A 20062-nucleotide genomic window follows, 5' to 3' on the forward strand; every position below is an offset into this window, starting at 1 on the left:
CATCTGCTGCGCTGCTTGGCACAGTGACTTTGATAAAGATGCAGATGTAGTATTTGGATTCGTTTAACATCTTAAAAAAAAGATGGCAGCCTTTTAAATATGTTCAACTAAATTTTAAAAAAATAATGATTGTTTCCTGTACACACTGACCAGGTGGCATTAGTAAAGGACTAACATCACCAAAGTAACTTAAGTATATCAGTTATTACAATACTGACACATTTGTTTCCTGACTGATAAAGTTTCCTAAATTGGTAAATGTCCACATTTTACTGTCTCTTGAACACTTTAACATTTGAACATGGGTCACTATAAGTTCAAGGCCAGCCTGGTCTATAAAAGGAGTCCAGGATAGCCAAGGCTACACAGAAAAAAGCCTGTCTCAAAAAGCCAAATAAATAAATAAATAAGATATATATCTTACACATACAGTATTCTGATTTTTTAGTAAGCCCTTATGTTTGGTAACTATAATTTCTTGAAGTCGTGCTTTTAAAATTTTTTTATACTGGAGATTGACCCTCAGGCCTCATACATAATAAGCAAATACTTTATCATTGAACCACGCCCTGCTCTTTTTTGTTTTGATTTGTTTTGTTTTTGAGACCAGTCTTACAAAGATGTTCAGGCTGTCCTTGAACAGGCTCTGTGGCCCAGACAGCCCTTGCATTTTCAGTCTTTGCCGTGGCCACTCAATAGCAGAGATTCTTCTCCACCTTTATAATAAAAACCATCCTGTTCTCTTAGTAAACAATACTAAGTATCTTTCACCTTAAGGGAAGATCAAGTGTCTCAGTGTGGGGGGACTTTGGGTATTGCCATAAGCAGGAGACTTCACCTGGCCACTAACTCTTCTTAAGGAAGACTAATATCTGAAATAAACTTGCTGTCATTCCAGCCTGGACATTGCTTTAAGAGGTTTATGCTCTTGGCTTGCCCTATTGTGTATCACATTGCTCTGGAACTGTGAACTGTCTGTAAAGAGAAATATTTAAAATCCATTTCTTGCCTTACGGGAAGAAGGAAAATATTTGACATTTGTGATTCAATTCTTTTTACAGGTATGTTGAGTCGATGGGATGATAGTCAGAGATTTTTGTCTGACCACCCATACCTTGTATGCGAAGAAACTGCTAAATATCTTATTTTATGGTGTTTTCACCTAGAAGCTGAGCAGGTATTGTATGAATCTTTAGTGTCTGGAAACCTTATTAGAATTCTAGTTTTTTGCCCCCCGCCCCCCTTTTTAACATTGTTTAAATTAAAGCAGGAAGGTTATTAGAAGGAATTATAAAGTTTTATTGTTTCCAACCTTCTAGCTAACTGCAGGGATTTTGTTGTTTCCCTGTGCCCTGCTTTGCTGCCTTCTCATCACTCCTGTTCTCGTGAACTATCATAACATTTTTCTTTTTTACTAATTAGAAAGTCATGTTTTAAATTTTTCATAAAGTAATCATAATATAAACTAAGCCAAAAGCATATAGTTATTCTAGTCCATGTAATAGCAGTAAGACATTCACTTTATGTACATGTAATATTTTACTGGACAATAAAGTCAGAGGCACTCTAAAAATTCAAAATTTGCATCAGTACTAATTCAGTCTCTTTTCAGAAGTATTTTCTATAACTTTGTGTATGTCTTTTTCAGAAAGGTGCTCTAATGGAACAAATAGCACATCAAGCTGTTGTAATGCAGTTTATTATGGAAATGGCCAAAAACTGTAATGTGGATCCAAGAGGCTGTTTTCGTTTATTTTTCCAGAAAGCCAAAGTAAGTAGTTACTTGGTATTGTTAAATGCAAAGATTGGACTATAGTTGAGCTCTCTTTGTTCTGTGAATATCAGAAGCTGTCTAGCCAGTAGGCTGCTAAATACAGTAGGTTTTCTAGTGAAAAGAAATGTATAGTGTTCGTACTTAGTATGTGTAACTTAGTATAGTGCCTATATTGTATAAATGGTATTTATACTACATAGTTGTCTCAGGGTTTCCACTACTGTGAAAACAACATCATGACCACAGCAACTCTTATAAAGGAAAACATTTCATTGGGCCTGGCTTACAGTTCAGAGGTTTAATCCATTATCATCATGGCAGGAAGCATGGCATCATGCAGGCAGACGTTGTAATGGAGAAGCCGAGAGTTCTGTATCTTGGTCCGAAGGCAGCAGGAAGATACTGTGTTCCACTACACTGGTGTGCCTTGAGCATAGAAGACCTCAGAGCCCACCCCCACAGTAACACAGTTCCTCCAACAAGGCCACACCTCCTAAAAGTGCCGCTTCCTATGGCCAAGCATTCAAATACATGAATCTATGGGGACCATGTTTATTCAAACTACCACAAAAGTATTACAGTTTTGTTTTGTTTTGCTGATTGGGACTTAAAGAGTAAGAGGCTGCACTAGACCATGTATTTAAATTGAAGCCCATTCAAATTAATGTGACTGTTCTGGAGTACCTCATTGTTTACTCATTTAGTATATAAGGAGTGTTTTCTAATGTAAAGCAAAGCCATTTCAAAGGCTAGGGTGCAGTGTTGAGCAAAACAGATACAGCATCCTCCACATGTAGAACTCACTGTTTAAGAAACCAAATTTGTAGCTGGGCCGTGGTGACACACACATTTAATCCCAGCAGAGGCAGGTGGATTTCTGAGTTTGAGGCCAATTTGGTCTACACAGAGAGTTCCGGGACAGCCGGGGCTACACAGAGAAACCTTGCCTCAGAAAACCAAAAGAAAAGAAACCAAATTTGTAATGAAAAAAAAAAAGTAGAGATGTGGCAGGTGGATTGTGAGTTGGATTATGAGGTCAGCATGGCTGCAATAGTGAGATGTTGTTGAGAGACAGTAAAGGAGGCGGGACAGGGAGGAAGAAGGAAGCAAGCAAGAAAGGATGACTTCCAGAAAGCTTGTGGTACAGGGAATATTATGCAGCTAATATGTATCTATGGAGCAGTTAATAATCTAAGAAAATGTGTATGTTACAGGGTTAGAACAAGAGATGGATGTTTATATAAACATAATGCTGGCCCTACTAAAGACAGTAGATACGGTCAGAAAGATTACTGTTTTGTGTTTACTGAATTGGTAATAATTAAAAGTTTTCTAAGAAGCAAAGCTGTGAGAATTGAACTCACTGCTAGTAGAAGTATACATTAAAGCAACCTCTTTGGAAGTATTTCTAGAGGAACTGAGCAAGTGCACATCTGAATAGCAAAAGCATTTTGAGGGATGTACCATAGAGAGCAGGTTCTCAGCTTGTGCTCAGGAGCCCTGATAGTCAGCAAGCCCTCAGTAACAAAGATTTCCACAATGCCGTATGACATTAGAGGCTGCAGTCACTCTGATTCACTCATGACTGTGCAATTGATGCCGAAGCGAGTGGAAGAACCTGCTGTCTGCTGTTAAGCCAGGCACGAGAGACTTGTGAAGATGAAAAGCAGAGTTCACTGTTCTTACCTTTGGAAGGGAGGGGGGGTGCTTTAAAGAATAGTCTTTGCCTTTTAAATATTGTGTGTGTGCTGTGTGTGTGCAGGTTTACATATATACACAGTGTGAAGGCCAGAAGTTGACAGCGTAACTTCCTCTATGAAGCTCCATCCCATTTTCCAAGACAGGATCTCTCAGTGAACTTGACGCTCACTGTAGGCTGGCAGGCCAGCAAGCCCCTAGTAGGGTCTGCTTGTCTCTGTGCCTCCCCCTCCTCAGTGCTGGGGTTACAGAGGTGTGCCACTGTGCTGGGATTTTACATAGGAGCCGAGGATCGTGTTTTAGAGAATGTGTCACTGTTGTTGAGACTTGTCACATTCCTGGGCTTTACTGGTCACCCTTTCCGAGTCTCAAGTGGTCACAGTTAGCTCTTGAAGAACATGGTAGTGTAAAATAAAAATGCACTGCTACTGGCAGCACATAGTATATTTGTTTCTGGATCTTTTAAGTCTAATTTCCTGGACATGGCACTGCACTCCTTTAATCCCAGCACTCAAGGGGCAGAGGAAGGAAGAGCTCTGTGACTTTTAGGCCAGCCTGGTCTATATAGTGAGTTCTTCCCTACAGGGGTTACATGACACTGTCTCCAAACACAAACAAAGTAGTTTGTCTTTTGTTTTTTTTGTTTTTTTTCAAATTTCTGAACACAGTAAATGTGCATAAATGTACATAAAAAGAAATTGTTGCACACATGAGTTTTTACAGTGTAGACGATCTATGTGCCTTGAAAATTACTGTCCCACAGCAGTTCTTAAATCTCTGTACTCAGTGCTGTACTTTTATAGATTTACTTATAATATCAGCCTGACCCTAAGAATAAATTTTGGTATTTTTCATTAATATAATTCATCAACATAATAGATTGAAAAAAAAAACCAATGGGAATGAATGAAACAAGCTAGTTGTATAGCCAGTATCAATTTTTATAAAGCTGGTAGTTTTAAGTATTTTATATTTTATAAAGCATTTATAAAGATGGAATTAAACAGTATGTTTTTAGGAGCTATTTGTATGAGAAGAAAAAGTAAAGCAAAGGAATGACTAAAACACAGAGAGAGGAGAAGAACCCTTGGCAACTGCTTCCTGAGGTTCTTGTGATAGTCTTATTCCTAATGTCTGTGGGTACATAGATTTTTGTTCAGTAAGTTGCACACGCGCACGTTCACACACACACACACACACACACACACACACACACACACAAACATAAGGGTTTTTTTTTGCACATTTTAACATGCAATTAAAAGTTAAAAGGAAATATACAAGAGGTTTAACTTTGATTATGCTTGAGTGGTTGAATTATTTTCATTCTCTTCATGATATACGGCAATGAACATTTCCTGTTAGAAACAGACAACAAAAAACTAATTCTATTTTTAAATGTAAAAAGATGACAGTTACCTTAAATGCTCAACTCTCTGAAACGCAGTCTCATCCTACAGTTTCCTACAGTCTCATCCTGGTTTCCTACAGTCTCACCCTACAGTTTCCTACAGTCTCACCCTACAGTTTCCTACAGTCTCACCCTACAGTTTCCTACAGTCTCACCCTACAGTTTCCTACAGTCTCATCCTGCAGTTTCCTACAGTCTCATCCTACAGTTTCCTACAGTCTCATCCTGGTTTCCTACAGTCTCATCCTACAGTTTCCTACAGTCTCACCCTACAGTTTCCACAGTCTCATCCAACAGTTTCCTACAGTCTCACCCTACAGTTTCCTACAGTCTCACCCTACAGTTTCCACAGTCTCATCCTACAGTTTCCTACAGTCTCACCCTGCAGTTTCCTACAGTCTCACCCTACAGTTTCCTACAGTCTCATCCGTTTCCTACAGTCTCACCCTACAGTTTCCTACAGTCTCACCCTACAGTTTCCACAGTCTCACCCTACAGTTTCCACAGTCTCACCCTACAGTTTCCACAGTCTCACCCTACAGTTTCCACAGTCTCACCCTACAGTTTCCACAGTCTCACCCTACAGTTTCCTACAGTCTCATCCTGGTTTCCTACAGTCTCATCCTACAGTTTCCTACAGTCTCATCCTACAGTTTCCTACAGTCTCACCCTACAGTTTCCTACAGTCTCATCCTACAGTTTCCTACAGTCTCATCCTACAGTTTCCACAGTCTCACCCTACAGTTTCCTACAGTCTCATCCTACAGTTTCCTACAGTCTCACCCTACAGTTTCCACAGTCTCACCCTACAGTTTCCTACAGTCTCATCCTGGTTTCCTACAGTCTCACCCTACAGTTTCCTACAGTCTCACCCTACAGTTTCCTACAGTCTCACCCTACAGTTTCCTACAGTCTCATCCTACAGTTTCCTACAGTCTCACCCTACAGTGTCCTACAGTCTCATCCTACAGTTTCCTATAGTCTCATCCTATGGGTTTCCACAGTCTCACCCTACAGTTTCCTACAGTCTCATCCTACAGTTTCCTACAGTCTCACCCTACAGTGTCCTACAGTCTCATCCTACAGTTTCCTACAGTCTCACCCTACAGTTTCCTACAGTCTCATCCTGCAGTTTCCTACAGTCTCATCCTACAGTTTCCTACAGTCTCATCCTGGTTTCCTACAGTCTCATCCTACAGTTTCCTACAGTCTCACCCTACAGTTTCCACAGTCTCATCCTACAGTTTCCTACAGTCTCATCCTGGTTTCCTACAGTCTCACCCTACAGTTTCCTACAGTCTCACCCTACAGTTTCCACAGTCTCACCCTACAGTTTCCTACAGTCTCATCCTGGTTTCCTACAGTCTCATCCTACAGTTTCCTACAGTCTCATCCTACAGTTTCCTACAGTCTCACCCTACAGTTTCCTACAGTCTCATCCTACAGTTTCCTACAGTCTCATCCTACAGTTTCCTACAGTCTCATCCTACAGTTTCCTACAGTCTCACCCTACAGTTTCCTACAGTCTCATCCTACAGTTTCCACAGTCTCACCCTACAGTTTCCTCAGTCCATCTACAGTTTCCTACAGTCTCATCCTACAGTTCCACAGTCTCACCCTAACAGTTTCCTACAGTCTCATCCTACAGTTTCCACAGTCTCACCCTACAGTTTCCACAGTCTCACCCTACAGTTTCCTACAGTCTCATCCTGGTTTCCTACAGTCTCACCCTACAGTTTCCTACAGTCTCACCCTACAGTTTCCACAGTCTCACCCTACAGTTTCCTACAGTCTCATCCTGGTTTCCTACAGTCTCATCCTACAGTTCCTACAGTCTCATCCTACAGTTTCCTACAGTCTCACCCTATAGTTTCCTACAGTCTCATCCTACAGTTTCCTACAGTCTCATCCTACAGTTTCCTACAGTCTCATCCTACAATTTCCTACAGTCTCACCCTACAGTTTCCTACAGTCTCATCCTACAGTTTCCTACAGTCTCATCCTACAGTTTCCTACAGTCTCACCCTACAGTTTCCTACAGTCTCATCCTACAGTTTCCACAGTCTCACCCTACAGTTTCCTACAGTCTCACCCTACAGTTTCCTACAGTCTCATCCTACAGTTTCCTACAGTCTCATCCTACAGTTTCCTACAGTCTCACCCTACAGTGTCCTACAGTCTCATCCTACAGTTTCCTATAGTCTCATCCTATGGGTTTCCACAGTCTCACCCTACAGTTTCCTACAGTCTCATCCTACAGTTTCCTACAGTCTCATCCTACAGTGTCCTACAGTCTCACCCTACAGTTTCCTACAGTCTCATCCTACAGTTTCCTATAGTCTCATCCTATGGGTTCCCACAGTCTCATCCACAGTTTCCTACAGTCTCATCCTACAATTTCCTAATCTCATCCAACAGTTTCCTACAGTCTCATCTGAAGTTTCCTAGTCTCACTCTACAGTTTCAAGTAGGCTTTTAATGAACAAATGACTGGGTTGGAATTTTAGCTAGACGTATGTTAACTAAATTTTTACATGACTCACAGAAGCAATAAAAACCATCCCTTTTGGTGATACCTTAATGGATGTGTTTAAACTGATACTAATTTGGTGATGGGACATTTCCATACTACATTTTAAGGTTTTTCTTTGCTAAAACAGAACTCTTCAACCTTAACTGTTTTAATATTAAATTTAGGCAGGAATATTCATGGGATGCTTCTGTCATGACAGGCACTGTTTTAAGCATAGTGCATTAAATCCTTATTAAACCCTTCTGTGTTTTATGAGGATTTTTTTTTTTTTTTACCCCTGCTTTGTAAGAAAAGAAATTGGCATAAAGAAGAGAAGTGTCTGGAATGTTCCTTCATTAAACAGGTTTCTCTTTCTTTAGGCCTTAGGATTACAGTAAAGTCAGCAGTTGGGCTGTTTGCCTTTGATAGCAGTTAGTTTTGGATGCTAACATGGGGCAGTAACATAGGTCCACACAAGTACTGGCTATCACTAGACTACCATGTTAAGCTAAACTAAGGAAATATTTAAAAAGACAGGATATCCTCCTAGAACATACTTTCCTTATTTATGTTACCCAGAACTAGTCTTCAATCTCACCCAAGTTCTATCTAACTCTTAAACTCCACTGACAAGAAGAACAAGATCTTTCTACCACTTGAACTTAAAGCCAGCATACTGTTAGCAGAGGGCATGCACCCTGCCAGTTACATATACAAGAAATGGTTTTTGCTGTTTGTTTGGTTTGGTTTGATTTGGTTTTTGGTTTTTTGAGACAGGGTTTCTCTGTGTAGCCTTGGCTGTCCTGGAACTCGCTTTGTAGACCAGGGCAGCCTTGAACTTATAAAGATCCACCTGCCTCTGCCTCCCAAGCGCCACCACCTGGCTTAGAAGAAATGTTTATAAAAAGAGGCCTCTGTCAGTAGAGAGGGATTTTTCATGGAGAACAGAGACTCCTACGTCATTAGATGCTTCTCTTAGCTGAAGTTACCATACTTGTTTGTTTCCAGGTGCCAAAGAGACACTTGCTTAACTAGAACACTTACAATATCCTTATAATAATTAAGTTGACTGTTGAATTTGTTTTTTATAACATTTACAAATACAGTTTAAAAAGGACAGAGGTGGACTAGACAGGTAACACTGCCCCCTTCCCCAACTGAGAACAGGGCAAATGTGCAGGGTTGATAGTTTGCTTTGCAATTCTAGGGATTGAGCCTAGGGCCTCGTGCATGTTAAGCAAGTGCCCTGCCACTGAGACAGTTTCACTAAGTTGCTCTGTTCCTTGTAAATTAACTGTGCAGCCTCCAGACCTTGAACTTACTGTCCTCTTGCCTTAGCCTTAGTCTTACTAATGGTACCACCAGGCTACTCCTACTTTGCGTTTGTGTGGGGAGTGTTGTTCCTATTAGTTAATTTTGTTGAAGCAGAAAGAAACATGGAGCAGACCAACTATTTGTTCATGCTCCTGTAAAAGAAACAGCATGCACAAATCTGCCAGGAGACTGTGCCGGTTCATGCAATTTGACTGCTCTTTACTGCCTCTGCTTCAGCTTTCTCTGTGGTTTTTAGAATTGATTCTGTGGTTTAGTAGTCCAGAAACATTCTTTCTGTCTGTCTGTTTTCACATTCTAGGCTGAAGAAGAAGGGTATTTTGAAGCATTCAAAAATGAACTTGAAGCTTTCAAGTCAAGAGTAAGACTTTATGCTCAATCACAAAGTTTTCAACCTGTGACAGTTCAGAATCATGTTCCCCATTCTGGTGTTGGGTGCTTAGGCTCCTTAGAATCCTTATCACAGGTAAGCGGCAACAGGGACTACTCACATAATTGTGTTCTTTAGACCACTCATGCATAATATATTTGTGACCACTTAAAATTTCCTCGCCTCAAAAAGTAACCCTTAAGCCAAATGTGGTGGAGCACAACTTTAATCCCAGCTCTTGGGAAGCAGAGGCAGATGAATCTGTGAGCTGTAGGGCTACCTAGAGACACCCTGCCTCAAAATTGATTGAGTGATTGCTTGATTAATAACCCTTAGTCTTATTTCATGTTTTGGCATTGAGTCTCTTCTGTCTCTTAGAGACACCAAATTCTCTCCTTTTAATGTGGAAAAGATGAGCTATACCTAGACATTCTTCAGGCCAAGTGTCACCACCTAATGGTCATCTCCATTCCAAACTCAGGGTGGCTCTCCACAAACATCGCGTCTAGTCAAACACTATTGGCAGTTTTTGTTATTTCAGCTTAAGAGCGAACATGTAAATGGTAGCTAAAGTGATCTGTTGATGGCTTTATGAAATTAATACCTTGTAAATCAGCACTCTTTATATGTTAGGTATCCAGTAATAGTGTACGTGATATTGGCAACTGTTTTGAACCTCTTCAGGGTCTGCTGCCAGATGAAGACAAAAACTGCTAGTGGCATGAAAAAAATAATCAGTGACGAGGGGAGCAGGCCACTAGTGAAGCTGACAGTACTTTTCAGACTTTAAAATGTTGTCAGGCAGTCTCTCCCCATCGTAATTTTAGAAGTAGCAGCTTGATAGAGCCTAGTTACCTCTCACTTCCATTTTAAGACCAGCTTTAGCCAGTTTATTTTGTTGTCTACATTGGGAGATGGAAAGTGTCATTCAGAAGACAATATGAGGAGAGTCCTGTATTTGTCTTTAAGCCTCATAAAATGGTAAAGATTGAGATTTTCAGCCTCTTGACCTTATGTATGTCACTATAATTTTACCATTTTAGTAATAGGTATTTAAAACAGTTATTAAATTTACACTAACACTTTAATTTATCTAAAATAATACAGAAAACAGTTGATCATATTTAACCAAAAACATTTTCAAGGATGTAAATATTCACGTTCTGGCATTAAAGAATTACTAGTGATCTCCTTTAATTAGACATGTCAGGAATAGCCCCCTGAAGAATGCCTGCAGATTACTTCTTTATTTTTAATTTTATAAGACTCGTTTTATATGTGTGAAAGTATTTTGCCTGCATGTGTGTCTGTGCACCACATGTGTACCTGGTGCTCACAGAAACCAGAAGAGGACTTGGATCCCCCTGGAAGTAACTGTTCCTTACAAATGACTTCTAGCCACCAGGTATGGGGAATTGAATCCTGGTCCACTGCAAGAGCAACAACCGCTCTAAACTGCTGAGCCACCTCTCCAGCCCCCTGATCACATCTTTAATGTTACTTAAATACAGTATTAGGAAGTAGCACATGAGAAAGCAATTTTTACAACGGAGTTTTATGATGATGTTAAAGTCAGCAAATAAACCTAAAATTAGTACCTAGAGCATGGAAAGGATAAAGAAACTTAAAGGATGTCATTGGTTCTTTACATAAAAGGAGAACATACACACCTTAAAACACTAGCAATTTGTATTATCAAGAAGATGCAGAATGGTGAGGTGCATGCCTTTAATCCCAGCACTCAGGAGGCAGAGGCAGGCGGATCTCTCTGAGTTCGAGGCCAGCCTGGTCTACAAAGTGAGTCCAGGGCAGCCAAGGCTACACAGAGAAACCCTGTCTTGAAAAACCAAAACAAAAAAAAAAAAAGAAAATGCTTCCAGTTTGAGAGACTCAAGTCGTTAAGTCCTTTTTATACATGCCAATTAACAGCTGATACCAGTGGCTAGGCCTCCATTGCCATTTGTGGTTGTGAGGGCTGGAGTCATACAACTTTGTCACTGGAGTTGTTAAGTGTTATCAGGAAACTTCATACTAGTTAACCTGGGTTAATAGACCAGTGGTTCGTTACAGGGTGAGGATTTAAGCATCCTGACCTAGACTCTCCTCAGGGAGAGGAGTGCTGTTCCAGATCCCTTGAGTTGCATGAGGCTAGTGACTAGATGAAACAGGGTAGAATGAGAGGCTACCTGAGGCATCAAAATGACAATTTTGAGGTCTGAAAGCATTCTTACTGTAATAATGGTACATAGCATTTCATATCACTTTATGGGTTGTATAATATAGTGGCATGTATCATTTCATCTCTTAAAATCACTATGATTGTATTAATTCATTTTTGCAGATAAGTAAATTGAAAATTGCAGAGGTTAAATTGCTTTGCCTAAAGCCAACACAGTAAGTTATGGGGCTGATAATCTAGTTTTGAATGTCCCTTCCACTTTTCAGTCTTCTGAGTCATATGCTACAAGTAGTGTTCTTGGGGAGAGTTGTGTACTGAGACAAGCAAAGTGCTGAGAACACGACAGCCATGGGGCAGTCAGTGCAGTCTCAGTGCCAGTTAGGTTAGGAGGGTTCCTTTTTGTTCTTTCAAGTGGGTCAGTGAGCTCTAGAGAATCTCTTCAGCCAATACTTAATGCTCAGAATTCTGTCATGATAGTTCCTGTAAGTTTGGTCTTGGAGGACTCTGGCATCTGAACTGGACGGCAGAAAGGATTTGGCACTACTTTGTGGAAGCAGAGTAGTGTCACAAGAGTACTGACTGTTTTGTTTTATAAGCTTACAATGTGGTAGCGCTCTTGATTTTCATTTTTTTAATAATGAAAGAGTCCCTGAAACACACCATGTACTACCGTGCTTAGCCTTGATAGGATTCCACAGCGGCTTCGTGGATAAAGGAGCAGCTGCGTCATATTGCTAAGTAAAGTCTTAGGTTTTAAGATCTTACACTCTTATCCATGGAATATTTAAAAGTAATTCATTTAGTTTTACATTAACTGAACATGCTATCTAAGTTTTAGAAAATAAAATCTGGTTTTCCTTCAAGTTTATTTTACTCAGTACATGAATTTTGCCTTTATCCAAATGTCTTACATTTATAATACTTAACTGTTGTAATTAGATAATAATCTTAAGAATACACTGCTGAAAAAAAATTTTTTAATTAAAAAATTAAAAATAAAATAAAAAAAGAATACACTGCTGGATAAAAACTGTATTTTAACAAATTTTATATTTTATTTTATGTATATGGGTTGTTTTTTTTTTTTTTTTTTTTTTTCTAAATTTCTATCTGTATACCATGTGCGTGCACAGAGGCCAGATGAGGCTGTCAGATCCCCTGGAATGAAAGTTTCAGATGGTTGTGAGCTGCCATATGGGTGCTGAGAACCAAACTCTGGTCCTCTGGCAGAGCAACCGGTGCTCTTAATTGCTAAGTCATCTCTCTAGCTCCTTAAAAGCCATATTTATTAAATGTAGGGATCATGGGGGAAATTTAGCCTTGTATGATTAAAGAATTAAAATTATAGTTTTGTTGAAAGGGTTAAAAAGATGGTACTTATTAATTTCTGTTCACATATATCCACTCTGTCTTTACCACATCTCTGTGGATTAAGTAATAACATCCTATCTTTAGGGTTTTGTTTTGTTTTGATTTCCGCCTGAGTGAAGTCCAAAAACCCACTTGCTTTCCTATTTTGCTGCGCCGCAGAAGAACAGAGAAGCTGAAGCCGTGTGCACAGTTGCATGCTCTGCTGTGAAACTGCTTATCAAGTGCTGTTTCCCTCTTCTTTCTCTCCCATCCAGAACCCAGATTATCTTCAGTATTCTGTCAGTACACCTCTCTGCAGTTTAAACTCAGTGGTACATAAAGAAGATGATGACAAAATGATGGACACTGTGTAATGCAGCTAAGACTGCTGAGGCCAAGGACTATTTTGTTACAAGAAAGGAAGAGCTTGGCTATTTTCTTGACACTTTTATGGGTGCTGCACTTTATTTTTGTTCGGTTTTTGATGGGAGGGAAAAGAGTACTGAAATGTTTTGCAACTTTTTTTATGTGCTGCTAGGGGTTTTTGCTGTTTGTGGTTTCTGAAGGGAGGAGCGGTACCATATGTTGCAGGAGGTCTAACTGGGCTCTCCCCAACCCCTCAGTTACTAAATTTGCCTTCAACTGTTCTTAATTTTGGAATCAAAGTATGAAAATCTGCACAAGGCAGTGTTCACAGGACTGGCTGGCTGAGGAGGCATCTGGTTCAGTCCTCTGTCACATGGGTATGTACTTGTCCAACTTCGCAGAAAGAATTCAAGGTAGAAAAGTGCTGTGTCCCACCGCATAGTTCAGCTGTCAGATCTGGGGTCCATCACATTAAAAGCAATAAATCAGTAGTGGTGACCTACTTTACTAATCAGCAAGCTGGATGGCACAAATTACTGTTCTGAGATAATATTTACATTTGCTTTCGGCACCACAGGTTAACTCCTTGACTAGTATAAAATTGATGTTAAAAACATTACATTTACCCCCAAAATAGTCTCAAAACTGTTCAGAAGGTGACTTTGTCCTAATGACTGTTTAAATATTCGAGTAGTGAGTGTGAAAAGCGACACAGTTTTCGAGTTTTCCAACAAGACGAACTGCAAGCTTACTCTTAATTTACTTGACATAGTCTGCGACCTCTCAGGGAGTAAATTTTAAAAGAATGGTAATGGCCTGTGAGGACAAACAGGAAGAGAAGGTCACTGTTAGATTACAGCTACTGTGTGTTTGGCTCTGGTGACGCCTTGAGAAATGTAGCGCTGCGCTGCCTTGAGCTGCCAACCACGTCTAAATTTGATAACAGTCACCCTCAGTGGTGATGGTGGGCCTCACTCCACCTGTCACTCGCTTCTAGCTCAGTTACTAGAAGATGCTTCTGAGCTTTACTTCTTCCTGTGTAATTCACTGCAGATCCACCCGGATATTTGATGATTCTTTTTATTTAGAATTAGAAGACAGTGCCAATTATGATATCCTTATTATTTGAGGATTAATCTTCCGGCATACAGGAGCACTAGTTTGGTTATTTTGGAGTGTAATCTTTGGCTCAGTACCCACTTCGATTCATAGCAAATATTTGGAAAGTGGGTACCTGAGGTTTGGGAATGCAGGTCTGTTTGAGTAAGGAAATCATGCTAAGCAGCCATGCGTGGTGCAGAGCTGTGACCTCTGCCTCATGTCTCCTTTTGGCTGATGGGCCACCTAGTGCTTGTTGTGGAAGTGGACTGGAGTCACTGACTCCTACTCCTGTAATGCCACAATCTTCCTGGTTCCCAAAATAAAGTCTTTTTTGTGCTTTTGATATAAATATATATACTCTATAATAAAATGTTTGACTAATTTATATGGTCGTGTTCACTGGCTTTTTTATTTTAATTGATGGCCTAGTCTTCGGAAGTTACTTTTTTCTTCTTGTCTGCCGCATGCTCTCTTCATACCAAATGGGTAGAATAGAACAAAATAAATCCCTGATTTCACAGCAGTGGCACTTGACCAGCGGTAGCCATTCAGACTTCACTCCTGCCCACAACTTGTCTACGGTCAGCCAAACGGCTGTGACTTGGATTAAGAAAGAACTGATTTTTATGTATTTGGCTGGATTTCTTTTTTTTTTAAACCAAAGGAAGTATTCTGTGTTTTAGTATATAAAAGTGTGATTGATTTGTTTGGGGGAACCACTAATGGATGTCATAATTTGCACTTGAGGATGGTAACTTAATTGTTGGCGTGACTTTAATATTAAGACAGTTTATTGGTCTGGGTGTGGTAGCATATGGCTTTAATCCTAACACTTGGGAGGCAAAAGCAGGTGGATCTCTAAGTTCAAGGACAGCCTGGGAGGTCCAGTCAGAAAACAAAACAAGAAGATAGTATATTGGAGTCCTTTAATTTCCTCTATTTTGGAAATGTCCTCTTAGTATTCAGAGCCAGCTATCTCTTGCCAAAATAAGTTTCCTCTCTTTTCTTAAGAAGTAATAGAAAATAGTAATATTTAGCAAATAGACAACTCATAGTTCAGGTTAGAAAATTTTTTCTAATCTATTGGGAAGTTCAAACTGACCAATGAAAAATATTTGATATCTAAGACTGTTGCTTTACTTAGTAAATTTCATATATTGTTCATAAAATGTTTTATTTTTTAATGAAGTAGCTGAGGACTTAAGATTGATAGAGCTCTCACCAAGGATTCATGAAGCCCTTGATTGTGTCCTCAGCACCACATAACTGGACATGGTGGCACATAACTGTGGCCCTAATGCTGGGGAGGTGAAGACAGGAGGGTCAGAAGTTCATGGTTTTCCTCAGCTACATAGCAAGTTCACAGCCAATCTTCTGTGACACTCTGTCTTAGGAGAGAGCAGAAGAAATAGCTGTACCTCCATTTACCCTGTGAGCTGTCATTCCACTTGATGGTGGTAGAGAAAATACTGGTTAGAATTATTACTGAGATTCACTTTTAACTGTTCCATCAGTGGTTCGTTCAGAAATCTTTGCCTAAGGAGCTTATAATAGCCTATAATTTTTCTTGGGAAATATTAGGCTTTTTTAAAACTAGCATTCATATTTTAAAAGTGAGTAAGAGCTGTTGAGATGGCTCACTTGGGTTAAGGTGCCTGCACCAAACCTGGCAAGCTGAATTCAATCTGGGACCTAAATGTTGGAAAGAGAAAACCAACTCCCTCAAGTATCATTTGACCATCTTACACACACAGGAGAACATACATGTATATACACACGTATTTTACATTTTTTATTTTTAATTTAAGTTTTTTAAAAAAGTAAATTCATATGTTTCCCCAAGGAGCATGCATTTCTGTTAATAAATGGTTTCTCGTACAGTATACAGTGTAGGCAGGGTGACTCTCAAGTTAATCCTGGGGTCTCTTCAGAGAAAAAGGCCAATTTACTGTTCTCAGGTGGTGCTTGTCTAGATTAGGGTTGGGTGTGCCACTTCCGTTTTTCCAGCACACCATTCACATTTTATCAAGAAGGCACTTAAGTCCTGCAGCCTTCAGTTCCCCTAATGATGGGTGTGTTTATACTATGTCATAGGTTGTCCAAGCAGCTGATCCAGCTGGCATTGGTTTGCTTACAGTGTCAGTTAGTGCGGAATTACAAAGATGCATACATGTTGAGTATGAATTGCCTCCCATCAATAACAAAGGTGACATGTGCTCATAGGCTTTTTTAAAACTAGATCTTTTCTAAAGATAGAAAATCATTTTAAAATCCCTGCATCTTTTACTTGGTTTCTCATGTTACTCTTCAGACATGTAGAATCCTGTGAGACAATATGAAGCTTCTGGGCCAGTCTACACTCGCATGATACTGTTTGGTGCTGTATATGGAAAAATTCATAATCGTTAGAGATCTTTAAAAAGTGAGGGCTGTGGGCTGTGGCTGCTCTGCCAGAAGTCCCGAGTTCAGTTCCCAGCAATCACATGTTGGCTCACAATCATCTATAATGGGATCCAGTGCTCTCTTCTGGTGTGCAGATAGAACACTCATACATAAAATACATACTTAATACATATGTACATACATTTTATTTTTAAGAAAGTGGTGGCTAGAAAGATGGTTTATTGGTTAAGAGCACTTGCTGCTCTTAAAGAGGGCCAGAGTTTGACTTCCAGCACTCATGTTTGGTTCACAAACTCTTAATTCTAGGAGACCTGATGCCCTCTGTAGCTCTCTGCAGGTACCCACACACATATACACATAGATTAATAAATAACAATCTTTTTAAAAAATTGTAGGAGAATGCTAGAGATTCAGAAACCTTACTGGCTTTTACTAATGCTTTTTAAGCCCAGCTAGACTAATTTAATTGTTAAAATAAAATAAAATTGAATCCTAACTTCCAGAATAAAAATCTTTAGTTGCAAACTTATTAATGGAGGGATTTTGTCAGTGAGCAGACACAGTGCACCTGCCCAGGGCATTTAGCTCCATGTATAGTCCATGGGACACAAAAATAACTCTTGTACTGATTGCAGCATTCTGCTGGTTAGCAAATGTATTCAGTAATGATACTTTAAAAAAAATTTGTGTGTGTGGGTGTTTTGCCCACATGTATGTTTGTGTACCACATGTGTGCATGGGCGCCCTTGGAGGCCGGAAGAGTACATTGGATTCCCCGGAACTAGAGATGGTTATAAGCTGCCATGTGGGTGCTGGGAATCAAACCCAGGTCATTTGATAGAGTAGGCAGCGCTCTTAACTGCTGAGCCACCTCTCCAGCCCCAGCAATAATTTTTCTATTGTTGTTGTTATTGTTATTATTATTATTATTATTATTATTATTATTATTATTATTAATGTTTTTTGAGACAGGGTTTCTTTGTGTAGCCTTGGCTGTCCTGGACTCCCTTTGTAGACCAGGCTGGCTTCAAACTTGCAGAGATCTGTCCACTTCTGCCTCCCTGAGTACTGGGATTACAGGAGTGTGCCACCATCCTGCTGTTAGCAATGACTCTTAATACATGTCTGATACCAGCCTGTCCAGCGGCAGAAAACAGGTTTCTTTTATTTGTTTCAACAGAAAAGAAGCCATACATGTTTCCCAAGAGGAAATTTTTGGTTCTGGTCACAGGGGGAAAAATTTCTCACTTCATGTTCCCTACTCCTCTTTAACCCCCACATCTAACAGTGTCATGAAAGCCAGTGACTATATGTATATAGCAGGAGATAAAGAATCTCATAAAACGGCAAACAGTCTAGGTATTTTTTAAAGACTTATTTATTAGAAGCCACTGAGACATCACAGCAGCATACAGGAAGGGGGTTGAGGGCCTATGAAGGGCCAGAGGCAAAGGGCAACAGCCACAGTACCAACATCACCGAATGTTGCTGATCAGCCTGGGTTTAGGTAGTTCACAACATTTTTAGAAAGCGATTATCAACATTCAGATAAGGCATTATAGAGACATTGACGAAGGACAAAGTGTTCATTGGAATCCTAAGGCCTAGTCCATTTTGAAAGATCAAAAATGAAATTTAAAAATCAAAGATTCCTCCTCACTCCCAAATATATAAGAACCACTTGCTGGCATTTGTACTTCAAGTGTCTGAAATAAAATAGGCCAGAATTTCAAAGGCTTGTACAAGGGCTTGATTCTTTGATTTAGCACCAAGTAAAATAAGAGTACATCTTTCTGAAAGGTAGGATTTGTTTTTCTTCCACTTCTATTTTCTCACTTGAGGCCACAATGTATAAGGACAAGCCCTTCTCCCACTAACGAATCTAAAGTGACTGACATTTTAAAGTGGTTTCTCAGGCTTGGTTTAGTGGTACACCCCTGTGATTTAAGCACTAAGGAGGCTGAAACGAGGGTCACGAATGTGGGGCCAGCTTGGGCTACATAGTGAAAGCCTGCCTCACTAAAGGCTGGGCCTGGGTGTGGTGGTGCATGCTTTCAATCTCAGCACTTGGGAGGCAGAAACAGGCGGATCTCTTGAGTTTGAAGCCAGCCTGGTGTGTACATAGTTCCAGGACAGCCAGAACTGCACAGCGAGATCTTGTCTCAAACAACAACAAAAACCCTAAGGACTGGAGAGAGCACAGTGACGGGGTGCTTGCCGAGCACACAAGGCAGAGTCGGACTCCCAGTGCTGTAGGTGGAAGAGGCGGCTGCTTAGATGGTGCCGTAAGAGTTGTCTCCCTTTAAAGTGGGATGGGAAGTGGTAGCACACAGGGATCCCAGAACTTGAGAGAGCCGGAGACAAGAGGAGCTTGAATTTAGGAACTTCAATACAGGTACAGATGCCCTCAAGGGAACTCCGGTTCAGTGCTTTTGAACCCATCCTGCAGTTCCTTCTGTTACTACACATGTGGAAGAGTTGATTGGTCGCTCTGTCCAAGGGGCCATCCTGGCATTTCCCATCTACTTCCTCAGTGGCAAACTGCCATGGGGGTTCTCTCTTACCCTTTAGTTTTCTTTTTACTATCCCTTGCTCTTCAAGGCAGACAGTCCACTTGGATCAAAGCGGGAAACTGACAGGTCCTAAAACACAGTCCTCAGACCGAGTAATATGTGAGAACCTGGGAATTAATTCCATTGCCAGTTGCCAGGGCTCATGCTAGAACTTAAAAAGTCAGTTAACATAAATCATATACCTTAGTACATGCATGTTTGGAAAAGAAAACAAGCCATATTAAAGTCACGCGTTCTTAAGGGCCAGTGGCTGCCTTTTTTATAGCAAATTGAACTAGTAGAGAACACAAAGCATGGTGGCCTGTACCCTTGCTTTTCCTGTAAAGAGCAGTGAGTTTGCATCTGTCAACATCTGTAAAGCCAGTTGTTTTCTTTCTGGAATCTATAACAGCGTCTTCCAATATCATGTCCCATTGGGCTAGAAAACACCTTTTTGGGGTTGCAATGGAGCACTGGCTTATGCAGAAGCCCCTAATGAGATATTTATTTGCCTCAAGTGACATGATTTTTTTAACTTTTCCAGAAAAACATGACCATGCAGTCACCCATGCTGACTAACTGAAAAGGTTAGATGACGACCGGTTGCTCTTTTTTAATTGTGCTCTGATTTTTTTTTTTTTTTTAAGTTTCAACATCTCATGTATTCTAATTGCACATCCACAGAAGACAACTAGATTCTAGACCAAACATATGAGGTTATTTTTAACAGATCAGCCTTAGTATCTGACTCATTTGGCACATCCTTAGTAATCCCCAAAAGAAAGCCACTAGGAATAAATCATAATTTTCAGAGAAGTCTTAGGAAAAGAGCTTCGAAATACAGAGGAGAGGCAAGGAGGCCCTGCTTTGTCCTGATTACTGCCCTCGTCAGGGAGTAACAGAAGCTTTCTGGATAGTTTCTGGAACTTTCGTCTGTAGAAAAGAATATACATGGGGCCAGATCTTGTTCGTTTCTGTTCCGGAGAATGTTTCCAACACCCCTTTTTTCCTAAA

General features: G+C 40.2%; 2 protein-coding genes across 3 annotated transcripts in view; one reads left to right on the plus strand and one right to left on the minus strand.

Annotated features, from left to right (window-relative positions):
- Positions 1-13250, plus strand: part of Cdc37l1 (cell division cycle 37 like 1, HSP90 cochaperone) — a 30826-nt gene extending 17576 nt beyond the window's left edge. Inside the window, exons 4-7 of one of the 2 annotated variants that reach the window (XM_051146305.1) lie at positions 1062-1177; positions 1649-1771; positions 9029-9193; positions 12902-13250. In XM_051146305.1, the coding sequence (XP_051002262.1) occupies positions 1062-1177; positions 1649-1771; positions 9029-9193; positions 12902-13000 (503 nt within the window). In that variant the 3' untranslated portion in view covers positions 13001-13250. The remainder of the gene's footprint in view (positions 1-1061; positions 1178-1648; positions 1772-9028; positions 9194-12901) is intronic. The other variant, XM_051146306.1, reaches the window with a different exon arrangement.
- Positions 13251-19010: 5760 nt separating this feature from the next.
- Positions 19011-20062, minus strand: part of Ak3 (adenylate kinase 3) — a 30875-nt gene continuing 29823 nt past the window's right edge. Inside the window, exon 5 of the mRNA XM_051146308.1 lies at positions 19011-20057. Coding sequence (XP_051002265.1) covers positions 19937-20057 — 121 coding nt within the window. The 3' untranslated portion in view covers positions 19011-19936. The remainder of the gene's footprint in view (positions 20058-20062) is intronic.

Source organism: Acomys russatus, chromosome 5 (assembly GCF_903995435.1).
Source record: "Acomys russatus chromosome 5, mAcoRus1.1, whole genome shotgun sequence".
In the NCBI taxonomy this organism is placed as follows: domain Eukaryota; kingdom Metazoa; phylum Chordata; class Mammalia; order Rodentia; family Muridae; genus Acomys; species Acomys russatus.